Here is a 19044-nt window from a genome sequence, read left to right on the forward strand (position 1 = left end):
GTTTTAATAATCTGTTTTACAGACACAAAATTTAAATTTTAGATGCTTGTTTGGAGTTCTGGATTCTTAATATTTTTTAATTGACTAAAGTTGACTGTAAAATAATTTACTACTATATAAAATTGATTATTACTGGAATTTTTTTTATAAAAAAGTATTTACCTAGATTAGTTCAGAGCAAATTTTGTTGTTGCTAGTTGTCATTGAGTTCTTCTGACTCATAATTGTTGTTTTCTACTGTTAAATAAGAACCGACCCATAGCTGACCCTCCAGTAGGTTTTCAGAAGCAGTAAATCGAGAGAGGAGACTGCCCATTTTTCTTCTGCAGAGCAGCTGGCAGCTTTGAACCAGGTTTCTTGAGGTTGGCAGCACAAATGCTTACCCTAAGCCACCAGAGCTCCCTGACTCATAGCTAACAGAAGATAAATGGTTAATACCTATATCTTACCCCAGACTGCTGCTTTTTATTCCATTTTGGCCCCTAGTGCTCTGTATTAGGCTGTGAATCATTAAGGGGAGAAATAGCTCATCATTCTTTCTGGGAATGGCTAGTGGAATCGAACTACCAGCTTTAGGTTAGCAGCCCTGTATTTTATGCACAATGGCATCAAGACTTCTCTAATAACGTAGGTATTGCTAATTAATCTTTTAATTATTCTAAAAATAATTTTGTATAAAAATATGTAAGATGAACTTTATAAAATGCACAACATAAAATGTATTATGATTTGTAAGCAAGGTCACTATACGAATTACATTGCACACAAAATCACCTTGCAAACTAAAAATAGAAATGAAAGAAAACGGAAAATATTACGTTTTCATTTCCCAAAAGAGCACAAGAAGAAATTAGGCAAGGTAAGTGGTTATTTAAATAATATCTTGATAATTTTGTTTAGTACTAGCTAAATCCAGTCTGCTTTAATAGATCATGTTGGTACTTGTATATTATTAATCTAATTTAATTGATAAAAATATCTTTGGAAAATCAGAGAAAATGTAATTAGACATAGCATAGTTCCCAAATCAAGCTAGTTTAGGGACCTTAAGATCACAATGAATGTTAGATTAATTTGAGGTGATAATAAATATTTCTTCAGAATAATATATGAGCATGGCAGGAATGGGTGTTTTCACAAGTCACTTTAAAACTAGTAAATGTCTAGTAAATGACCATATATTGAATTAAATTCAGTATAGAGAATGAATCTCTATATAGGGTATATATGTGAATATATAATGTATGTATACATTATATATTCACATATATAAAATATGTTGGCTTTTTTTTGTTGCAAGCTTGAACCATTTTTCATTTCCAGAGCAATTCATTCTTTTCATTTTATAAACTTTGCCCATAAAATTCATCATGTCATTCTACAATAGTTGTTACCACCATCCTTTCATTCAGTAAACTCTTTCAGATGTGTTGTAAAGCATATTACTGATTTGTAAAATTGTGTCATCATGATTTTTCAGAATTGAAATAAAATACTACCTTTAACATTTTTTTTAATTTCCAAAACATACTGTTTTGGTAGTAAAAATATTGTGGTAATTTTAACCACAATATTAACCTTATTATTGTCATGTTAAAAGTGTTTTGCTATTAAATATATAAAAACTTATTTTTACTGCAGGTTTTTCTTTTCTTTTGTATGTGTGGTGTTTGACATCCATGCACATTAGTAGTTAACAGTAACTCCAGTCCATTTCCACATCTGTAAAGATGCAAAAGGATTTTTTACACCAGGACGCATGTGACTATAATTGGCCTTAGGCAGGGTGGTTTCACTAGTGGGATGTTTAACCATACCCTGTTTCTTTTAGTGACATTCCAAGGATTCCTGAGAGCTCTCATCCTCCACTAGAGTCTAGTGAGTATATGAATACTTTATTATTACAAAAATTTATTGAACAAAAGTAAAGATTTTATTTTTCTTAGTTATTACTTGTAATGAACCTGGTATTGCTATACTAAGGCTATCTCAGTTGATGTCACAAGTTGAGGTCCAGGTCAATCAGGAAACTCACAGAGGGTCTATTTCACTCTAGGATTATTTTTTTTAAATGGCTCCATTATCCTTTGGTAGCCATTGGGGATTGATTCTATAACCTACATTTAATAAAATAATTCTCTAGTTCTCATGTTCCTTATATAAAATGGTTAAATACATGTAAGCTATGCACATCCTTATGTATACTCACTCTTGAATCGTCATTAGATTACTTAAAATTCCTCATAGTGTAAATACTATGTAAAGAGCATTCTGTGCTTCCTCCTAACAACTGAACGATTGTTTGTTCACTTAAATGCTTCACTTGATTATGGTTAGTTGAGCCCACAACTGTGGAACCCATGGATAAGGAGGAGGCTGTCTGTATGAAAAAATTTTACTGATGTTCTCATTGTACATTTCAACAGGCAGTATCTACACCGTCTAACTCATTGCCTTCAAGTCTATTTTGATTCAGAGCAACCCTGTATGATAGCCAGGCTATTGCATACCAGGCCTTCTTAGGACCTTTACAGAGTTCATATAATAAGCCTAGTAATATTCTTACTGACTCTACATAAAAATATCTGTGATACTGGAGTATTATGTTTAATTGGTAATCAACTCAGTTTCATTAAACATCTAGTAAAGAAGATAAACATATTAACAAAGGGGTTGCTTTTTTTTTTCTTCTTTAATACATGGTTACTGATCATTTGTGTAAAAACAGTGTGAGCACTACAGAAGGGAGCATCTCTGATCTCCACTAATTCTCTGGGGGAAAGTAGTCCCTGTCAACAACTTCCACACACAAACCTGATTCCTACGTAGTCAAATGTGCTTTCAACCTCTTTATATCAGCTGTTCCTCCCAGACTCCTACAGCTCTGCTGCTGGTTCCATTCATACATTGTAATAGTCACACTCATACATTGCAATATAATCACACAGAGCTCAGAGACCATACTCATAATTATGGTGTTTATTATGGAAGGTACCAGATTATTATTTGGATTGGAGACAAGATATAATTATTTTAGTCAAGACAACTTCTCAGGTGTGCTTGTAGCCTTCTGACCTTTAGCCTCACAACTATAGGCCTATGTTACTCAACTGTTTTAATCCTGCCATTACGGTATTTCACCTAGCCCTACAGTAAGCCTGGACAAAGACCTTCAGCTTTGACTCTGTAGGTTCACAGTTTCAGTTCATCTCTGTGTCACCTCAGTCCCAGATTCTCCACCCCCTCTGCTGCTGCTCCTCTCATAGGTTGTGCTCTGTCTTGAGCAGTAATCTCTGGCCTGGATAGATGTGCTGCACCTTCTCCTTCTCCTTTCTTGATGGTAGTGAGATTCCCATTTACCCTAAAAGTTTTGGGATGGTAAAACTGAACAGTATTCTCATTAGTAGTGCCCACAATATTTGCATTTTTCTACCTCAGTAGTGCCATTTACCTCATTCATATTAGTGATCTCATCCTACCCAGTGAAATCAGCTTCTAGTTTGTCCTCTGAAGAACCTGGTCTTTGGAGGCTGTAAATTTCATGGGAGGAGAATTCCGGTCTGTCTTCTAGAGAGCTGCTCGTGGATTTAAACCATGAGAAAGATGTCACCTTTTGGTTTGCAGTACAGATTCCTCCAAACTACCCCATCAGTACTACCTAATATGTTTGTCTGTTTGTTTTCCCCATTGTGTCCAGGAAGCAAAAATAAAAGCTAATGACTATTAATCCATTTTAGACCATCAATATACTGCACCACAATTGGAAAGACTAGAGGGTTTAAACAATTACTTGAGCACTGAAATAACCCTAGATGGGAGATAATAATTTATACAATAAATTATAGGCAAATATTGAAATATCCAATGAAATGATGGAACTGACTCAAATAAATTTGAAAAAAATTGAACCTTGAGTTTGAGCTCCAGATAACTTTTAGTGATTTTATAAGAGGTATAACATTCAGTGTTATTTAGAAGTAAAGCAAGTGATGATAGTAATAAGGAAGAAGAGAAGAAATTATTTGGCCAGGATAAACAAGGAGCTAGAGAAAAGATTAGTATGTAAAATGATTTGCAGTTATATTCTTTGTAATAGTAGATACTGGTCTACATATGGCTTTGCTTTCTGACTACAGAGAAAAAAGATACTAATTGCACAATTTATAGTGAATATACAAATAAAATTAAATTAATATAATACAACATTTGGAACAAATTGGCTATTAAAAGCACCAGTGTTCTTGTACTGAGCTCTGGAAATTATTATTCTCATGATAACTAATAAAAGAGATGCAGTAACAAAGAGTTATCTTTTGTTATACCTTGAAATTAAACAGCTTTGTGGAGGACAAAATTTTGCTGTATGGTCTCATTTTGGCTTTAAATTTAGACTGCTGAAGAAAACAGTGTGTCTCTGGCAATAGTATTTCTTAACAAAGGTTTCATTGACTTACAAAGAGTGATGAGTTGAAGCTTATAATTGCTGGGGTAGTAACATTCTATAAACTAAAACAAAACCATTGTCATCAGTTTGTTTCCACCTTTTAATGACATATAAATCTCTTAATGAAACAATACACATTGTCTCATTGCCCTTCCTTATGGAAGTACAGTGCCTCACCTTTCTGACAAAGTATACCTAGAGAGTTTGAACCACTCATATTTCACTTAGCAGCCATGTGTTTAAATTATAGCACTATCAGAGCTCCTAGCTTTCTATGTTGTGTAACTTAGAGTCAGAACTAACTCTTAGCTTACCCTCTCCTGGGTTTTCAGAGGCAGGTAAACACATAGGAGGAGATTGCCCATCCTTCTCCAGCAGAATATCTGGTGACCTTGAACCACACCAGGTGCCTTCAGGCAGTTCCTTGCCACATTCTGTAGTTGTTGTTGTTATGTGTAGACACTATATAAAACTAAAAGGAGTTACCCTCAGGTGAATTCTGACTCTCAAGCCTTTTACTACATAGGTTTTCCTAGCCTAGTAATTTTTACAGCAACAGACTGACATATCATTCTCCTGTGGAACACCTGGTGCATTTAGACCTCTGACCTTTTTAGATTAGTACCTGAGAACGGAACTGAACTTCTACTTGACCAGGCCTCCTGTATATACTATATACCACTGATTATGTCAGGATTCACTTGAAAAGGGGAAGGAGGATTACTTTTAAAGGAGAGTATCAGGTAAAACAGATCACAAAGCAATTATGATGTTCGGGCATAGTTGTGCTCTTAAATCATACTAAATTTATATTCATTGTAGCTCTTTATTATGGATTGTTCATAATACATAATTTCTTAACCAAGATGATTGATGTAACAAGTACTATTTTCTGTTATTACTAATAGCATGGAGCCTTTACCTGTCCTCTTAAAAATGTAAAGCAAAAATAAAATATTTGATATGATTTTAAATACTTTTAAAATACTTTTAAAATTGGTAGTTAACAAATTAGACAAAATAATAACCTCTAGAACTAACTAAAAGTAAATTCTACTGTTATTTATAGTAACGAATGGTCTTACACAAATAATAGATGCATTTAATGTTTTGTAAAATAAGACTTCCCACATGTATAAATTTAGTACTAAAAATTACTGTAACGATACTATTTTTCTTTTTTTTTCCATTTTAGGCTCAAGTTCCTTTGAATCTCAGAAGATGGAAAGGCCTTCCATTTCTGTTATTTCTCCAACGAGTCCTGGAGCTCTAAAAGATGCCCCACAAGTCTTACCAGGGCAGCTTTCTGTATGTACTGTTTGTAAATGTCAGGAACCGTTAGTACTTGCTCATTGTCCTGAATCTGGCTTTAGAAACACCTGGTTTTCCTTTACTCTTAAACTGAATATAGAGTGATTTGATATAAAAAGCTACTTCATGCATTTCTTTGTTTTTTATTCATAAATATATTTAGAGTATTTGTTAAGTTCCTACAATTTGCCAGATGTTCAGAACATGAATATAAATGAGAAATGGCAACATAAACTCCTCCAGTGCGAATAAACTATCTCTTAAAACCTGCTAGGGGATCATCTCTGCATCGATTCTGACTCAATATTATTTATTATGTGCTGCATCAAAATAGTAAGGTTAGCAGTAGTCATTATTGGATATCATCAAATCAACTTCAACTAATAGTGACCCTCTGAACAACAGATCTGAAGCTTGCTTTACCTTGCACCATCCTACATTCTTTGATATCTCAAACCCATCTTGTTGAGGTTGATTAGGCCTAATTATCTTAAAAAGTTACATTTTGTTGTCTGTTCTCTAAACCCAGAACTTGAAGCCTGAAAATCTCAAATATTGCTGCTCACATCACAGTTGGCCTAAAATATTAAAGATTATGGAGCTGTAAAGGGCCAGGCTGTGTTTCTGTTAAACATGAGATTATCATGAATCAGAGACAACTAACCAACAACTACATAATCATGAAGTCACTTTAAAATTACAGTTAGCATTTTAAGACAAGAACAATTATTTAGGATATCCTTCTCATCCCTTGTTGTTGTTGTTATGTGCTTTCTGCAACTCATAGCGACCCTTTGTACAACAGCCCTAAACCCTGCTCTATCCTGTGCCAATCTCACTATCTCTGACACACCCATCCCGAATACCCAAGTCATTGAATCAGTCCACCTCATAGAGAGTCTTCCCCTCCTGTGCTGTCCCTTCCTTCTCCAAACCATGACATCCTCCTTCAAGGATTGGTCCCTCCTTGCAACATGTCCAAAATATGCCAGAGAATTTGGAATTATTATATCATTCATTTTATTTTGTGAGTATGAAAATGTAATTGTTCATTATGGTTAAAAAATGTGAAGAGAAAAATAAAGTTATAAATGGTTATTTATACTTTTAAATTGGCATTCTTTTTGAAGTAACATCCATCATTTAATTGCATTACATTTAGCATTTCTCTTTTCCAAAATAGTTTCCTAAAGTTCTGTAAAGACAGCATTTCCCAAATAATAATTCTGTTTTGAATTGCTTTTAGGTGAAGCTGTGGTATGATAAAGTGGGACACCAACTTATTGTAAATGTTCTGCAAGCAACAGATCTACCCCCTAGAGTAGATGGGCGTCCCAGGAATCCCTATGTAAAAATGTATTTTCTTCCAGATAGAAGGTAATAGATAATTTTAGAAAAATATACTAAAATCTATTTTGCTAACAAAGATAAAATACTTTCTTCTGCCATGTATGGGATAAATTTTAAAATTATATTAGTTCTTTTTGAGGGAATAAAAAATATTATACTAGGACCCCCTAAAAAGTGCTTCAAGTCTTGTTCTTTTTTGGGAAGAATCCAGTAATTGCTTTATATTTAATATTACCGTAGATAAGTCTGGTGCTGTGGACCACAGGGAGTTGTTCTGCTAACCTAGAGGTGGTACATCTGCTGGTTCAAATCCACCAGCGTGGTGGATTGACAGTCTCCTCCAGGGCTATGTACAGCCTCTGAGAATCAGCTGTGCTAGAGGATCAGCTAGGAGTCAGCTGCAACTCAGTAGTAATGAGAATGAAAAAGAGGAACAAAGTATGTCAGTCTCTGATAGCCATACATCATCTAGAATGTTCCTCTGTTGTGGGTCTGTGGTTGTCACTACCGTTTTCATTGTGGTTGAAGTTAGAAAAGTATTAAACTGTACAGTCCTTTTTTTAGACTTTTAAAGTACAAATTAGAGATTAAAAATAGTCAAAATCCTAATGGCAGTATTGCTTGTAACTGCAGTAGATGGCAGTGTATGCTTGGTTTTACATTTTCATTTACAAAACACTTTTTTCCAGTGATAAAAGTAAAAGGCGGACCAAAACAGTAAAGAAAGTACTAGAGCCAAAATGGAACCAAACGTTTGTCTATTCTCATGTGCATCGTAGAGATTTTAGAGAACGAATGTTAGAAATAACTGTGTGGGATCAACCAAGAGTTCAAGAAGAAGAAAGTGAATTTCTTGGAGAGGTGATGTATATTTTAAAGACTCAAATAAAATGTTTAATGAAGTAGTAATTTTGAACTCTTAGCATTGTGCTTTGATAAAACTGTTTGGTGTAATTTGTTAACTATCCTTTCAGATCCTCATAGAACTGGAGACAGCACTTTTAGATGATGAACCTCACTGGTATAAACTTCAGACTCATGATGAATCCTCACTACCTCTGCCTCAGCCATCACCTTTCATGCCAAGGCGACACATTCATGGGGAAAGCTCTAGCAAAAAGCTACAAAGTAAGTTAAAGGACTTTTACTTACCAGCAGTGATTATGTTTTGATGATCCAATTAGAGTTTGATATGTTTTCAAATAATTCATTAGAAATAAAAATACTAGAAAATTATCTATATAAAGAGATGTAGCGAAATTTTTTCTGCCTTTCCTCAGTGAAAATCTGCTCTAGTATATATATGATAATAGGTCAATTCTAAGCTGAAAGTCGGAAAGCTATTGATTATAGTTTCTTGCAGTTAGCTGAGTTGTTGATTGACCGATGAGTCATTTCAACCATTACTGAAGGGTTGTTATGTTACAGTCTTTATAGTTTCTGTTTTTTTAAGATTTTTAGTATTACCATTGGTGATAACTATTTAAAATTTATTAGGACAGATTTTTGTTGCTATTCATCTGGTGATCAATAAAATGAATTTTTTTTCTATGTATATACAACAACTTCTGGATTATGAGTAAAGTTCTAATGGAACAAATAAAACATACAAAACCTCACTATGATGATTTCCTCAAAATTAATTTCTAATGCAGTGAAATGACTAATTTTTTAATAAAGGAAAAGTATTTTATAGAGACCCCTGCTTCCCTCTCAGTTATTATCAGTTCAGTAAAGGTAGAGCAAAGAGAACGTCTCTCTTTGATCTGTCTGCTCAGTTGCATTCTCCCTGAACTGAGGTCATGTAGTTGAATAGAAAACCTCTTATCCTCACTTATCAACTGATAGTTCTCATTTTCAACAACAATTAATAATCTTCTGTTTATTTCTCACATTAATGATATGTGTGGGACAGTAAAGAGCACTGCGGAGTGAGGTGGAAGTAACACTGGCTGTGATGGCCAATTTACATGTCAGCCTAAGTCATGATTCTCATGGCAGCTGTGTAATAATGTAATTTGACAGTGATGTAATGACGTAGTTGCCTGTTTTGTGATCTTATGTAATTCTTTTCCATTTTCACATAATGCCAATTTTTAAATAACTACCTGGTCTTTGAAACTTAATTATGCTGAGAAGTGAGATGTGAGTAAATATACTCTGCTGCGGACATTTATTACTGCATTGTATTTAATTAATTACTTTAATCAGATATTATTGGCTTTTAAAGGGAAATAGAGAGAAAATGTTATCCTTAGAGAGAACAGTGATTTCTTCATACAACTTAACTAAGCACTTACTTTGTATTATTTTTATTTAAAAGGCTTGATTAGTAGTGTTATTAACCTTGGTAAAACAATTTGACCATGTACTAAAAATTTCATAATCCAATCAGACACAGAGGTATCTGTTTGCCTTACTGTTGTGCAGGATCTCAGCGAATCAGTGATAGTGACATCTCAGATTATGAGGTTGATGATGGTATTGGAGTAGTTCCTCCAGGTGCGTGGGAGAAGAGCATGGCCCAGCTTCACTGTGTTGCTTTGCTTGTTTTTGCTGTCAATTTCCAGACTTCTTGAAGATAGTACAGCTAAATCAGTATTAATTATTCCATGGTGACTTCAGTTCTAAATTGTTTTTGTGGTATTTTTAAAAGTTAAGAAAGATTAGTATAGGCATGTGTCACATAATCTCCATTTGGGCAACTCATAACTCAGAGCATTGTCATTGAATTGGAACTGACACGCAGCTGACACTCACTTGAAATTCATAGACTGTAAAAATCACATGGGAAGAGATGAACTGTCTTCTTCCCAACTGCCAGAGAGGCATGATTGTTGTGCTATTGCAGCAAAATTCCCTCTACACTATACCACTTAAAGTCTCATTTGAGCAACATCTAATGACAAATATGTCCATGGTGTCAGTCCCCATAAAGTCTAACAATTTAATAATTCGAGGTACAGACAATAGTTCATGACAATAAACAGGTACTCCATTGCAATGTATATCAAATCATTATGGTTATAGTTGTTGTTTTACTTTGTTAAAGATGTTTTAATATATCTGGAAATGTTTCTTTAAGTGCTGCTTTTTAGTTTATTGAAGAGTAAACTCTATACTATACCTTAGACAAGCATTTAACTTACTGACTATACAAACTGTTTTTAACAATTTCAGTTTATGTACAAATTTGACTTTCAGACAAATGTTGTTTAAATAATATTCACATAATGTCCTTTTTCACAGACTGTATCATGGATGTTAAATGACGCATGACTATATCTATTAATTAGCATTCCTTGTTTATTTAACTTAGTTGGTTTCTTTACTTCACAATGCTCTAAGCATTAGTGAAAATACAAATCTAGATGTAGTACATTTTTTAAAATAAAATTATATTCTCCTGTATTTTATATTGTATGTGTATGATTTTCCTTTTTCCATTGCTGAATATAGTGCAGCCCTCCATGGAATATACTGACAGAGGTGCATGGCAGGGTTTTAAATTGCATGTGGCATGGCTATAACTTTAAATGCTTTTGTGATGTGTTCACCACTGATTATTAACTGTAATGTATGTGTATACATTAAAATAAGTAAATACTGTAGAAAAAGTTAATAATCATTTTATGTTAGTATATATTTATTATATAAATTAGTATGTTTTCTGTGACATTGTACAGGGCAAGGCAGTTTACATCTGACTTTTTTTCACAAAGTTTAAATAAAATCAAGTTGTTGTTATATGCCATCAAGTCACTTGCGACTCATAATGAACTTATGTATAATAGTCCTGAAACCTGCTCTATCCTGTGCCAACCTTATTGTCTCTGACACCCCTATGCTCCTTACCCCAGTCACAGAATCAGTCCTTCAAATTGAGGGTCTTCCTGTCTTGCACTGTCCCTCCACCCTTCCAAGCATGATGTCCCTCTCCAAGGACTGGTCCCTCCTCGCAACATGTCCAAAGTATGTCAGAAGAAGCCTCAGAATACTTGTCTCTAAGGAACAGCCTGGTTTCACCTCTCTAGGACGAACCTGTTTTTTCTCCTGGCAGTCCATAGTCTATTCAGTACTGTTCATCAACACTACAGCTCAAAGGCAGTAGTTAACATTTGTTTTCTTGACATTAATTTGCTATTATTTAATCTACTAATAAAATTTTAAAAAATAAAAAGACAAACTTAGGAGTTATTCTTTGTACTATATTGACATATATCTTCTTGTTGTGTACTGTCGAGTCAGAACTGATGCATAGCTGGCCATACAATGGGTTTTCAGAAACAGTTAATCACATTGGAGGAGATTACCTTCCATGGTGCAGCTAGTGGATTCTGACTGTGTGCCTTTGGTGTTGTATATCAGCTTCTAACCACTAGACCATCAGAGCTGCTTGACATAGATCTCCTTTGTTGAAGTAATTTCACAGATGTGTATGCATTTGACTTGAGGGTAGTAATTTTAGATTCTACAATAGCTAGATTATCCAGTAGTACATTCTGAATTTGAATAAGTGTACACAACTGCATTGAATCTTTGAAAAAATTGTAGAGGATTCTCTAAAATCAGGATTTATTTTCTTCCTGTAGCCCAGAGAATATAATATTTAATTACTCTATGAAAAAAATAATAAACTTAAAACAGTCCTAGTACTGTTTGTATCCATAATTAGGTAATATTAATAATATTCATATTTTATTTTCTGGTTTTATTTTTAAAGGAATTGTGATAATTAAATATATTCCCCACAGAAATTTTCATACAAAATTTAATAATATATTGGTATTTCATGGAATTGAAGAGGCAGTGTGACTCTTTAGTACACAGTTTTCATATTCTAACTGTCATAACAAGAATCTTAGCTATTAATCAGACTTAATGTTGTCTTTACCAAGTCATTTAAATAGAATAAAAATGTTTGTGTGCATAGTTCTACATTTTGTTCACCTGAAGTTTCATACTTTCTGTGATGAGATGGATAGTGAATGAATGCTTGACTAATGGCCAACTACTCAAATTCTAAAATGATGAATACTCCTTAACCTGCTAGACCATGTTATAACAACCTCTACAAAGATAAAATAAAGAGTTATGTAACCAGTACACTACCAAAAAAACCACTGAATTCTGAAAACATCATAGTTCATATAAAACCATCCCCGTTGGTGTTTGAAAATAGTCTTTTTAGATGATGAAATATAAACAACAAAAAGTTCAAGCCCACTGCTGCCCAGTTGATTCCTGCCCAGTTGATTCCTGTTCCTTTCATTAGAATATCTATGACTGTAAATCTATACAGAAGAGACTGCCTCATCTTTCTACCTCAGAAAAATTGGTGGATCCCAATCATTAATCTTTTGGATAGCAAGCCAACATGTAATCTATCATCACATTACCGTGACTCCACTATCATATCATACAAACTCAAAGCTCAGACTCATTTTTGTCAACTCATAGCTGACTGTTCAGTGAGTTTTCAGAGACTGTAAATTGCTTGGGAGGAGATTGCCCACAGAGCCACTGAAATATTTGAACTCTTGGTGGATTCGAACCATCAGAGAGACCCTTTTGCATTATCCATGCACCTCACTGTGGAGTTTACTACCAGAGCTTACTGTCACACAAACAAATGTCTAAGTTGTCTTTCATTAATGAAGTAAATGTTTAATAATACATAACTGACTTCATAACTAATGAAGAATGTTCTATTTTAGAGATATCTTCATCATTTCATAAATTAATAATGGAAATAATAAAATGTTTATATTTTCGGATGGAAATCTACCATGCGATTAACTGCCTCTGAAAACCCACTGAAGGGTCAGCGGTGAGTTGGTTCCAACTCAGCTGCAAACAACAACACAGCATTTTCAGATTTAATCTTCTTTAATCCAAAATATATATATAGGTCGTTTACAAGATTGTATACGTGTGCCACATAGAGTGCCACAATGTGTGTGCTCAAATTTAATAACGGTCTAAATAGGAAAAATGAAGCATCAGTAAAATAAGGACAAGGAGTTAAATAAGTTTAGATGAAGGACTATGTTAAATAATCATGCCCTGCATTCTCATATACTTTAAGAGATGATTACAAGTTTGGTTCTGTGATTTTTAGCACCTAATATGAAGGAATATCTATTTCGGTAATTCTGCTTTTCTTCGTGAACCCAGTGAAATCCTGCTGTGTGTATGCCCATAAGTAGCTCAGAAGCTTCATTATAAATGATCTCCAGAAAAAAAAAATGATCTCCAATAGCCAAAGTTTAAACTTTATAGCACTTTGTATTTTTCCTTTTGGCTACAGAACCTTTTAATTAGAAAATAGGGACTTTTGTGAAACATGTTTTCTCTAAATTTATATGATTTTTAGATCAGTAATTGGTCTTAATCCAGTCAGAGATGATGCAGATATTTGACCTTCAAGGGAAAAGTGACAGTCGACATTTAATTTTAATTGTACTAACTGTGTTAATTTAATTATTCTGCTAATTAACTGTGAAAGAGTTTGAGGTGTCCAAGGTCAATTTGTTGATTGATTCTTTAGCTTGGCCGATTTTTTTAATTTTTTTGCATTACTTTCATAATCATCTTCACTCATACACTATAGATATTTGACGTATGCAATATTATCAACAATTTGCAAAATTCATTATCAGTGTTTAAAATAATGAAGATTTACTCTGGTGTATTATAATTGCTCTGATAATATATAGTATTTGTTATTCTTGAGACCATCTACATTCAGTAAAATGATTTCTTTTTTGGAAGAAAAATTCAAATAACACTTAAAGAGCACATTTCTAAGCATTGACTTGTATGTTGACTATAGTTCACTGCTAAGTGCTTTTTTGTGTGTTGTTAAAAAATCATTAACTCATTCTTCAAATTTAAAGTAGTATTCTAACTCATCACGTCTGAGGCATCGTCTATCATATTCACATTCATTATCTCCACAGTACTGTTGAGCCAAACTGCAACCTGTTCTTATGCATGTATAGGTTACACTCTGTGTACGTATGTATACTTAAACCTTTCCAGACAAACATAATAATGCTTATTGCATGGCATTTCATCTTAATAGGCCAATGGCTACTTTAGATGTAATTTTATTTCTCCACATTAATGTTTGCACTGTCTAAGAATACTGACTCAATTTTTGTGTGTACTCTTGCCAGTAGGTTATAGGTCTAGTGCTAGAGAAAGTAAGTCTACAACATTAACTGTGCCAGAACAGCAGAGAACCACTCATCACCGCTCACGCTCAGTGTCTCCTCATCGCGGCGATGATCAGGGAAGGCCGCGCTCACGTTTACCAAATGTGCCATTACAGAGGTATGTCTGCAAATGTGGTGTTTCTTTTCAATCTAGAAAAATATCTAGAATACCAGACGAGTATAATTGAAATGGAGTTATGATCTGTTCAGTCAGGTTTTTCAGAATTATTTCTAGGCAAAAGGCCTTTTATTACCCAACTATGAAGCAATGGATTTAAGCATGGCAGAAGTTGTGAAGATGGCTAAGGATAGTTCAGAATTTGTTACTATGTTCATATGGTTCCTTTGAGTCATAATTGACTTGGTAGCACTTAACAAGAACAACAACAAAATTCAGCATTTTGTCCTTTCATCTTAAAAATATTCTCAGAAAGATGAAGAAATTTATGTTCCAACCGCTGTTTTTGAATGACTGAGCTATATTTTGTGTTAGTTTTCTTTCCTTTCAGAGGAAGTTGTTTGTTGAATCAAGATTTAGTGTAAAGTGAAGATAATAAGGTTAAGAGGCACAGTATTTGTTTCGACTATATGATAGCCTCTTTAGAGAACTTCAAATGTGAGGAAAAAAGAAAATTTATATTTTAGTGCTTTATTTCAGCTTAATCCTGAAATGTACCTTTGATTAATACATATGAAAATGAAAACATTTTTGATTGATGTTTGAAATAAAGTTGGAGAAATACAGCATGGACAGAATATTCTTATGCAGTAAATACCATTAACTCATTGATAAAATGGGATTTGGGCCACAATGCCAGCCATGTCACTTATTTACCAATGCCATTGTTGAAAATTATTTTCTTTCAGTCTCTCTGCCATTTTGGGGAAGATAGTGTGCTTTATTTAACAAATATGAATTTTGGTATCATTTTAGGAGTTTAGATGAAATTCATCCAACAAGAAGGTCACGTTCTCCAACTAGACACCATGATGCCTCCCGAAGTCCAGTTGATCACAGATCCAGAGATGTGGATAGTCAGTATTTATCAGAACAAGACAGGTATTTGTCTAAATCATACAACATTTTAAGTTTTTTCTCTTTTAATATATTACAGATATCTTGGCTTAGTACTTTAGAAGGTAAAATATGTCATTATTCAAAACTTAAATTCTCTCAAGAAACACCTGTTAAGATATTCTACTAGAGATTCAACACTAAGACGTATTTAAATTTTTGCCTTTTTTAAGCAAAATTAAAATTTATTTATAACCAATTTAAGTGGTATATCTTTTCATTAACTTAGATGCTGATTTTAAATTATTTAAGGTACCCAGTATCAGCAATTTGTAATTATTTTGTTTTTTGCAAGCTACAGTATTTAGAATATTACTTAGGTAGCTAACAAGATAGCTTTGGATATGGGTCATCTGAAAGACAATCAATGTTAAGAGATATTGAGAAAACTTTGGCAATGTTTTTAATTTGTTTTATGCCTCTTATTCTATAGTATGTATTTCCAGAAAAGTGTTTATTAAGTGCAAACTATAGTGTTATATTCTATTTTGTATGGATATATGTTTGAGTTTAATGCTGCATATGTTTATGCACATATATCATGAAGAGATTATTATAAGTCTTTGCTGTGACTCTTGTTTCTACATACTCACAAAATTTCTCCTCAGAGCGGCCACATATGCATACAGTATGCTTGATCAGGAACTTGTTCTGTGATTTGTGAGACCCATCTAGTTCAATATACTTTTTTAGTTTTCTTTAGTGGAAGAGTATTCTATGGTGTGTAAAGAAGTGTTAATGGACATGAATGATTGCTTTGTTGCCATGAATCAAGGATAGAGTAGACCTTGTTGCCTTCATAATTATCCTACTATGCGAAGTGATACCTTTCTAGAACAAGGAACCTTTTGAGGAATAGGCTCCATATTGCTCAGCTTGAGTTAAGTGAGGGCCATTTGTTCCACATTTATTTAGGTCACTGATTTTACATGAGAGAAAACAAAGGCCTTTTTGATCAGGATATTTTATTTAGTGAAATTAATTTTAGTATAGAAAAGGTAGTGATTTTAAAATAAAATAATACTAATCAATTCTAAAATTCTGAGTTGGTTAAAAAATAGTATAATATTGTATTTCAGTGGGATTATAAAGAATATAAACTATCATGCTTTGCTATAATAAAAATGTAAAAAGGTTTAGGGTTCTCACTAATATAAAAAGGTCACATTTGCAAGCCTTTAAAAAGTCATTAAAATAACCAAGTATCTAGAAATAGATTTCCATGTCTTCTTTGGGGAAGGCTTATTTTGGTGATTTTTTTGTTTGTTTGTTTAATTGCTTTGTTTTTCTGTGAAATGATTTGTAAATATTAACAGCAAATGAGCAACAACTCAGAGAACTTCTACCATAATATTTGTACTTTATTGTTTAAGTTTTTAAAATACTGTCATGTTTATTTTTATTTAACCTCTCAAACAAATACTGCTAGTGCAGACAATCTGGTTTCTTTCCTTTTTCTGTTCTCATTGGCACACCATTGGCATAACCCATGTCATTTGATGCCTCATCCTTTATATCTGTTTCACTCACCATCCATCCTGTCTGTGCAGTGAGCTTCTTATGCTGCCCAGAGCAAAACGAGGACGAAGTGCAGAATGCCTACATACTACCAGGTAAATACAGGGATTTGGTGACGGTCACTGTTGTGTGGTGGTTTGCTTTCCGTTCTACGATTTTTCCATCTCTTCCTTATTGTTACATATAAGTAAAAATCTCTCAAATAGCTGAAATTTTTTTTAGTTTGTATAGATGTCATGAAAAAGGGCACAGATAAATTTTGCTTGTGCTCTTTGACAGTCTATTTCACTCTCTATATGTTCAAAATCCACAGACCAAAGGGGAGCCTCTTTGGAACAGGCTCAATATTTACATTTAAAATTCTATAAAGAGATTTCTGCATTGTGTTTTCCACCCCCAGTGCGCGCACGTGCGTACACACACACACACACACACACACACACACCTGTCTAGTCACTAAAACTTTGATCCTTTGTGCACGGCAATGTAAGTGTTTCTGTGATTGTATTTTGTTTTGGCCTTTTCATTTTCTTTTCAAATGTACTGTTATTTATATTCTGTTTGCTTTTAATTAAATCTTTACCAGTTTCTTTTTAATGGCAGCGTTTCAGTTCCTTTCTAGATAAAGAGGTATTTGGACCATTAACATCTAAAACTCCTTTCCCTGCTCCTCCCCATGTTCAAACACTGACAGCCATGCAGCAATGTGATAACTGTAAAGATGGGGCAACAAAGGGCTGCAATACTTGGCTGTAAGTTGGAGCTTAGTTTAGTCTCATTGTCCTCATCAATTTCATATTTAAAGTAAAAGCTTTATAAGTTACTTGTAGAAATAGACTATAAATATTTTTGCTGTGTCTAGTGAACAGAAAGGGAGCTCTCATGGCTAATGGCAAGAAGCTGTGTTGCAATCCTGAAGGCATGCAGTTCGAATTCCATCAGCTCCTCCACGGGAGAAGGATGGGCAATCTCCTCCCGTGCTATTAACTGCCTCTGAAAACCCATCAGAGGGTCAGCTATGGGTCTATTCTGACTCCACAGTACGCAACAACAGTGAACAGAAAGTCGGGAAGTAGTAAGTCATTTGCGTAAATAGACACATTATTTTAAAATAATTTTACCAGTTAAAAGTAAGGAAAAAGAAATGGCTCTAACTGGTATGCAAGTAAATGTGTAAGATTCGTTTGGTCCACCGGGAGAACTGTAGTCCACTCAATGAAATCATCCCATTGCATAACTCCTGCTGCCTTGGTTTCTGGTACCACAGGAAACAGATAATAAAGGTTTTATTTACCAATCTTATAAAAAATAAGGGAAATATAAATATTCATAATATTAATAGTAAAAACTAACTCACATTTCTTAGAATGATAAAATGCCCAGGCTTCTGAGTCACTCCTGATAAATCATTGGTTAATAGCAAAATGTCAGGAAATTTTCTCATGGAACTTTTAATATAATTACAAATTAAAATCACAGAACATCTTTTATAGTTATCAGGTTCCTGATGTATGCCTGACCCTTAGTATGTGGATATTTATTACATTCTAATATCAGTAGTAGGAAGCTCTGGTGGCCTAGTGGTAAAGAACTGCATTACCATACCAAAGGCACATAGTTCAAATCCTCGGCTGCTCCGAGGGAGAAAGATGGACAATCTCCTCTCGTGATATTTACTACCTCTCAAAACCCGCTGGAGGGTCCGCTAAGGGCCAGCTCTCGCTCCACAATACACAGCAACAACAGCATTAGTAAAAATTAAAGAGCTATAAGTGTCTCTTATTTTTTAAGGAAGAACTTAACGATATTAGGAAATGCAAAATGATATTTTCATACTTCTGTAGAATCTTCTATCCAGGATCGATACTTTGCTAATAATTCTGTACTCCATTTTATTATTTGTTTAAAGGTTTATAATCTTTTTGTTAACTTTATATTTACTGGCTTAGAATATTTATGTTTAGCCTGTTTAAAAATACATGAGTATTCTTTAAAGGCAGATCATGTCCTGCTACTAACATTATTACAACAGCATGAGATGTAGAAAAATAGCCAGTCAAATGTACAGAGCCAGAATAAGTATTATCCTTCAGTGTGTTTATTTAAACATTTCACTTCTATCTGAA

At 33.8% G+C, this 19044-nt stretch overlaps 1 protein-coding gene across 7 annotated transcripts in view; it reads left to right on the plus strand.

Moving 5' to 3' along the window:
• The window catches only part of RIMS1 (regulating synaptic membrane exocytosis 1), a 701348-nt gene that overhangs the window by 492870 nt on the left and 189434 nt on the right, over positions 1-19044 (plus strand). For 3 of the 7 annotated variants that reach the window (XM_006899387.1, XM_006899391.1, XM_006899390.1), the window contains 9 exons: positions 1832-1878; positions 5640-5752; positions 7002-7132; positions 7795-7966; positions 8080-8233; positions 9536-9607; positions 14287-14443; positions 15260-15385; positions 16951-17013. In XM_006899387.1, coding sequence (XP_006899449.1) covers positions 1832-1878; positions 5640-5752; positions 7002-7132; positions 7795-7966; positions 8080-8233; positions 9536-9607; positions 14287-14443; positions 15260-15385; positions 16951-17013 — 1035 coding nt within the window. Of the gene's footprint in view, positions 1-1831; positions 1879-5639; positions 5753-7001; positions 7133-7794; positions 7967-8079; positions 8234-9535; positions 9608-14286; positions 14444-15259; positions 15386-16950; positions 17014-19044 lie in introns of those variants that run through there. The other 4 variants (XM_006899388.1, XM_006899389.1, XM_006899392.1 and 1 more) reach the window with 4 other exon arrangements.

The sequence above is a fragment of the Elephantulus edwardii genome, unplaced genomic scaffold (genome assembly GCF_000299155.1).
Source record: "Elephantulus edwardii isolate Elephantulus edwardi_28Jun2011 unplaced genomic scaffold, EleEdw1.0 scaffold00255, whole genome shotgun sequence".
Classification (NCBI taxonomy): domain Eukaryota; kingdom Metazoa; phylum Chordata; class Mammalia; order Macroscelidea; family Macroscelididae; genus Elephantulus; species Elephantulus edwardii.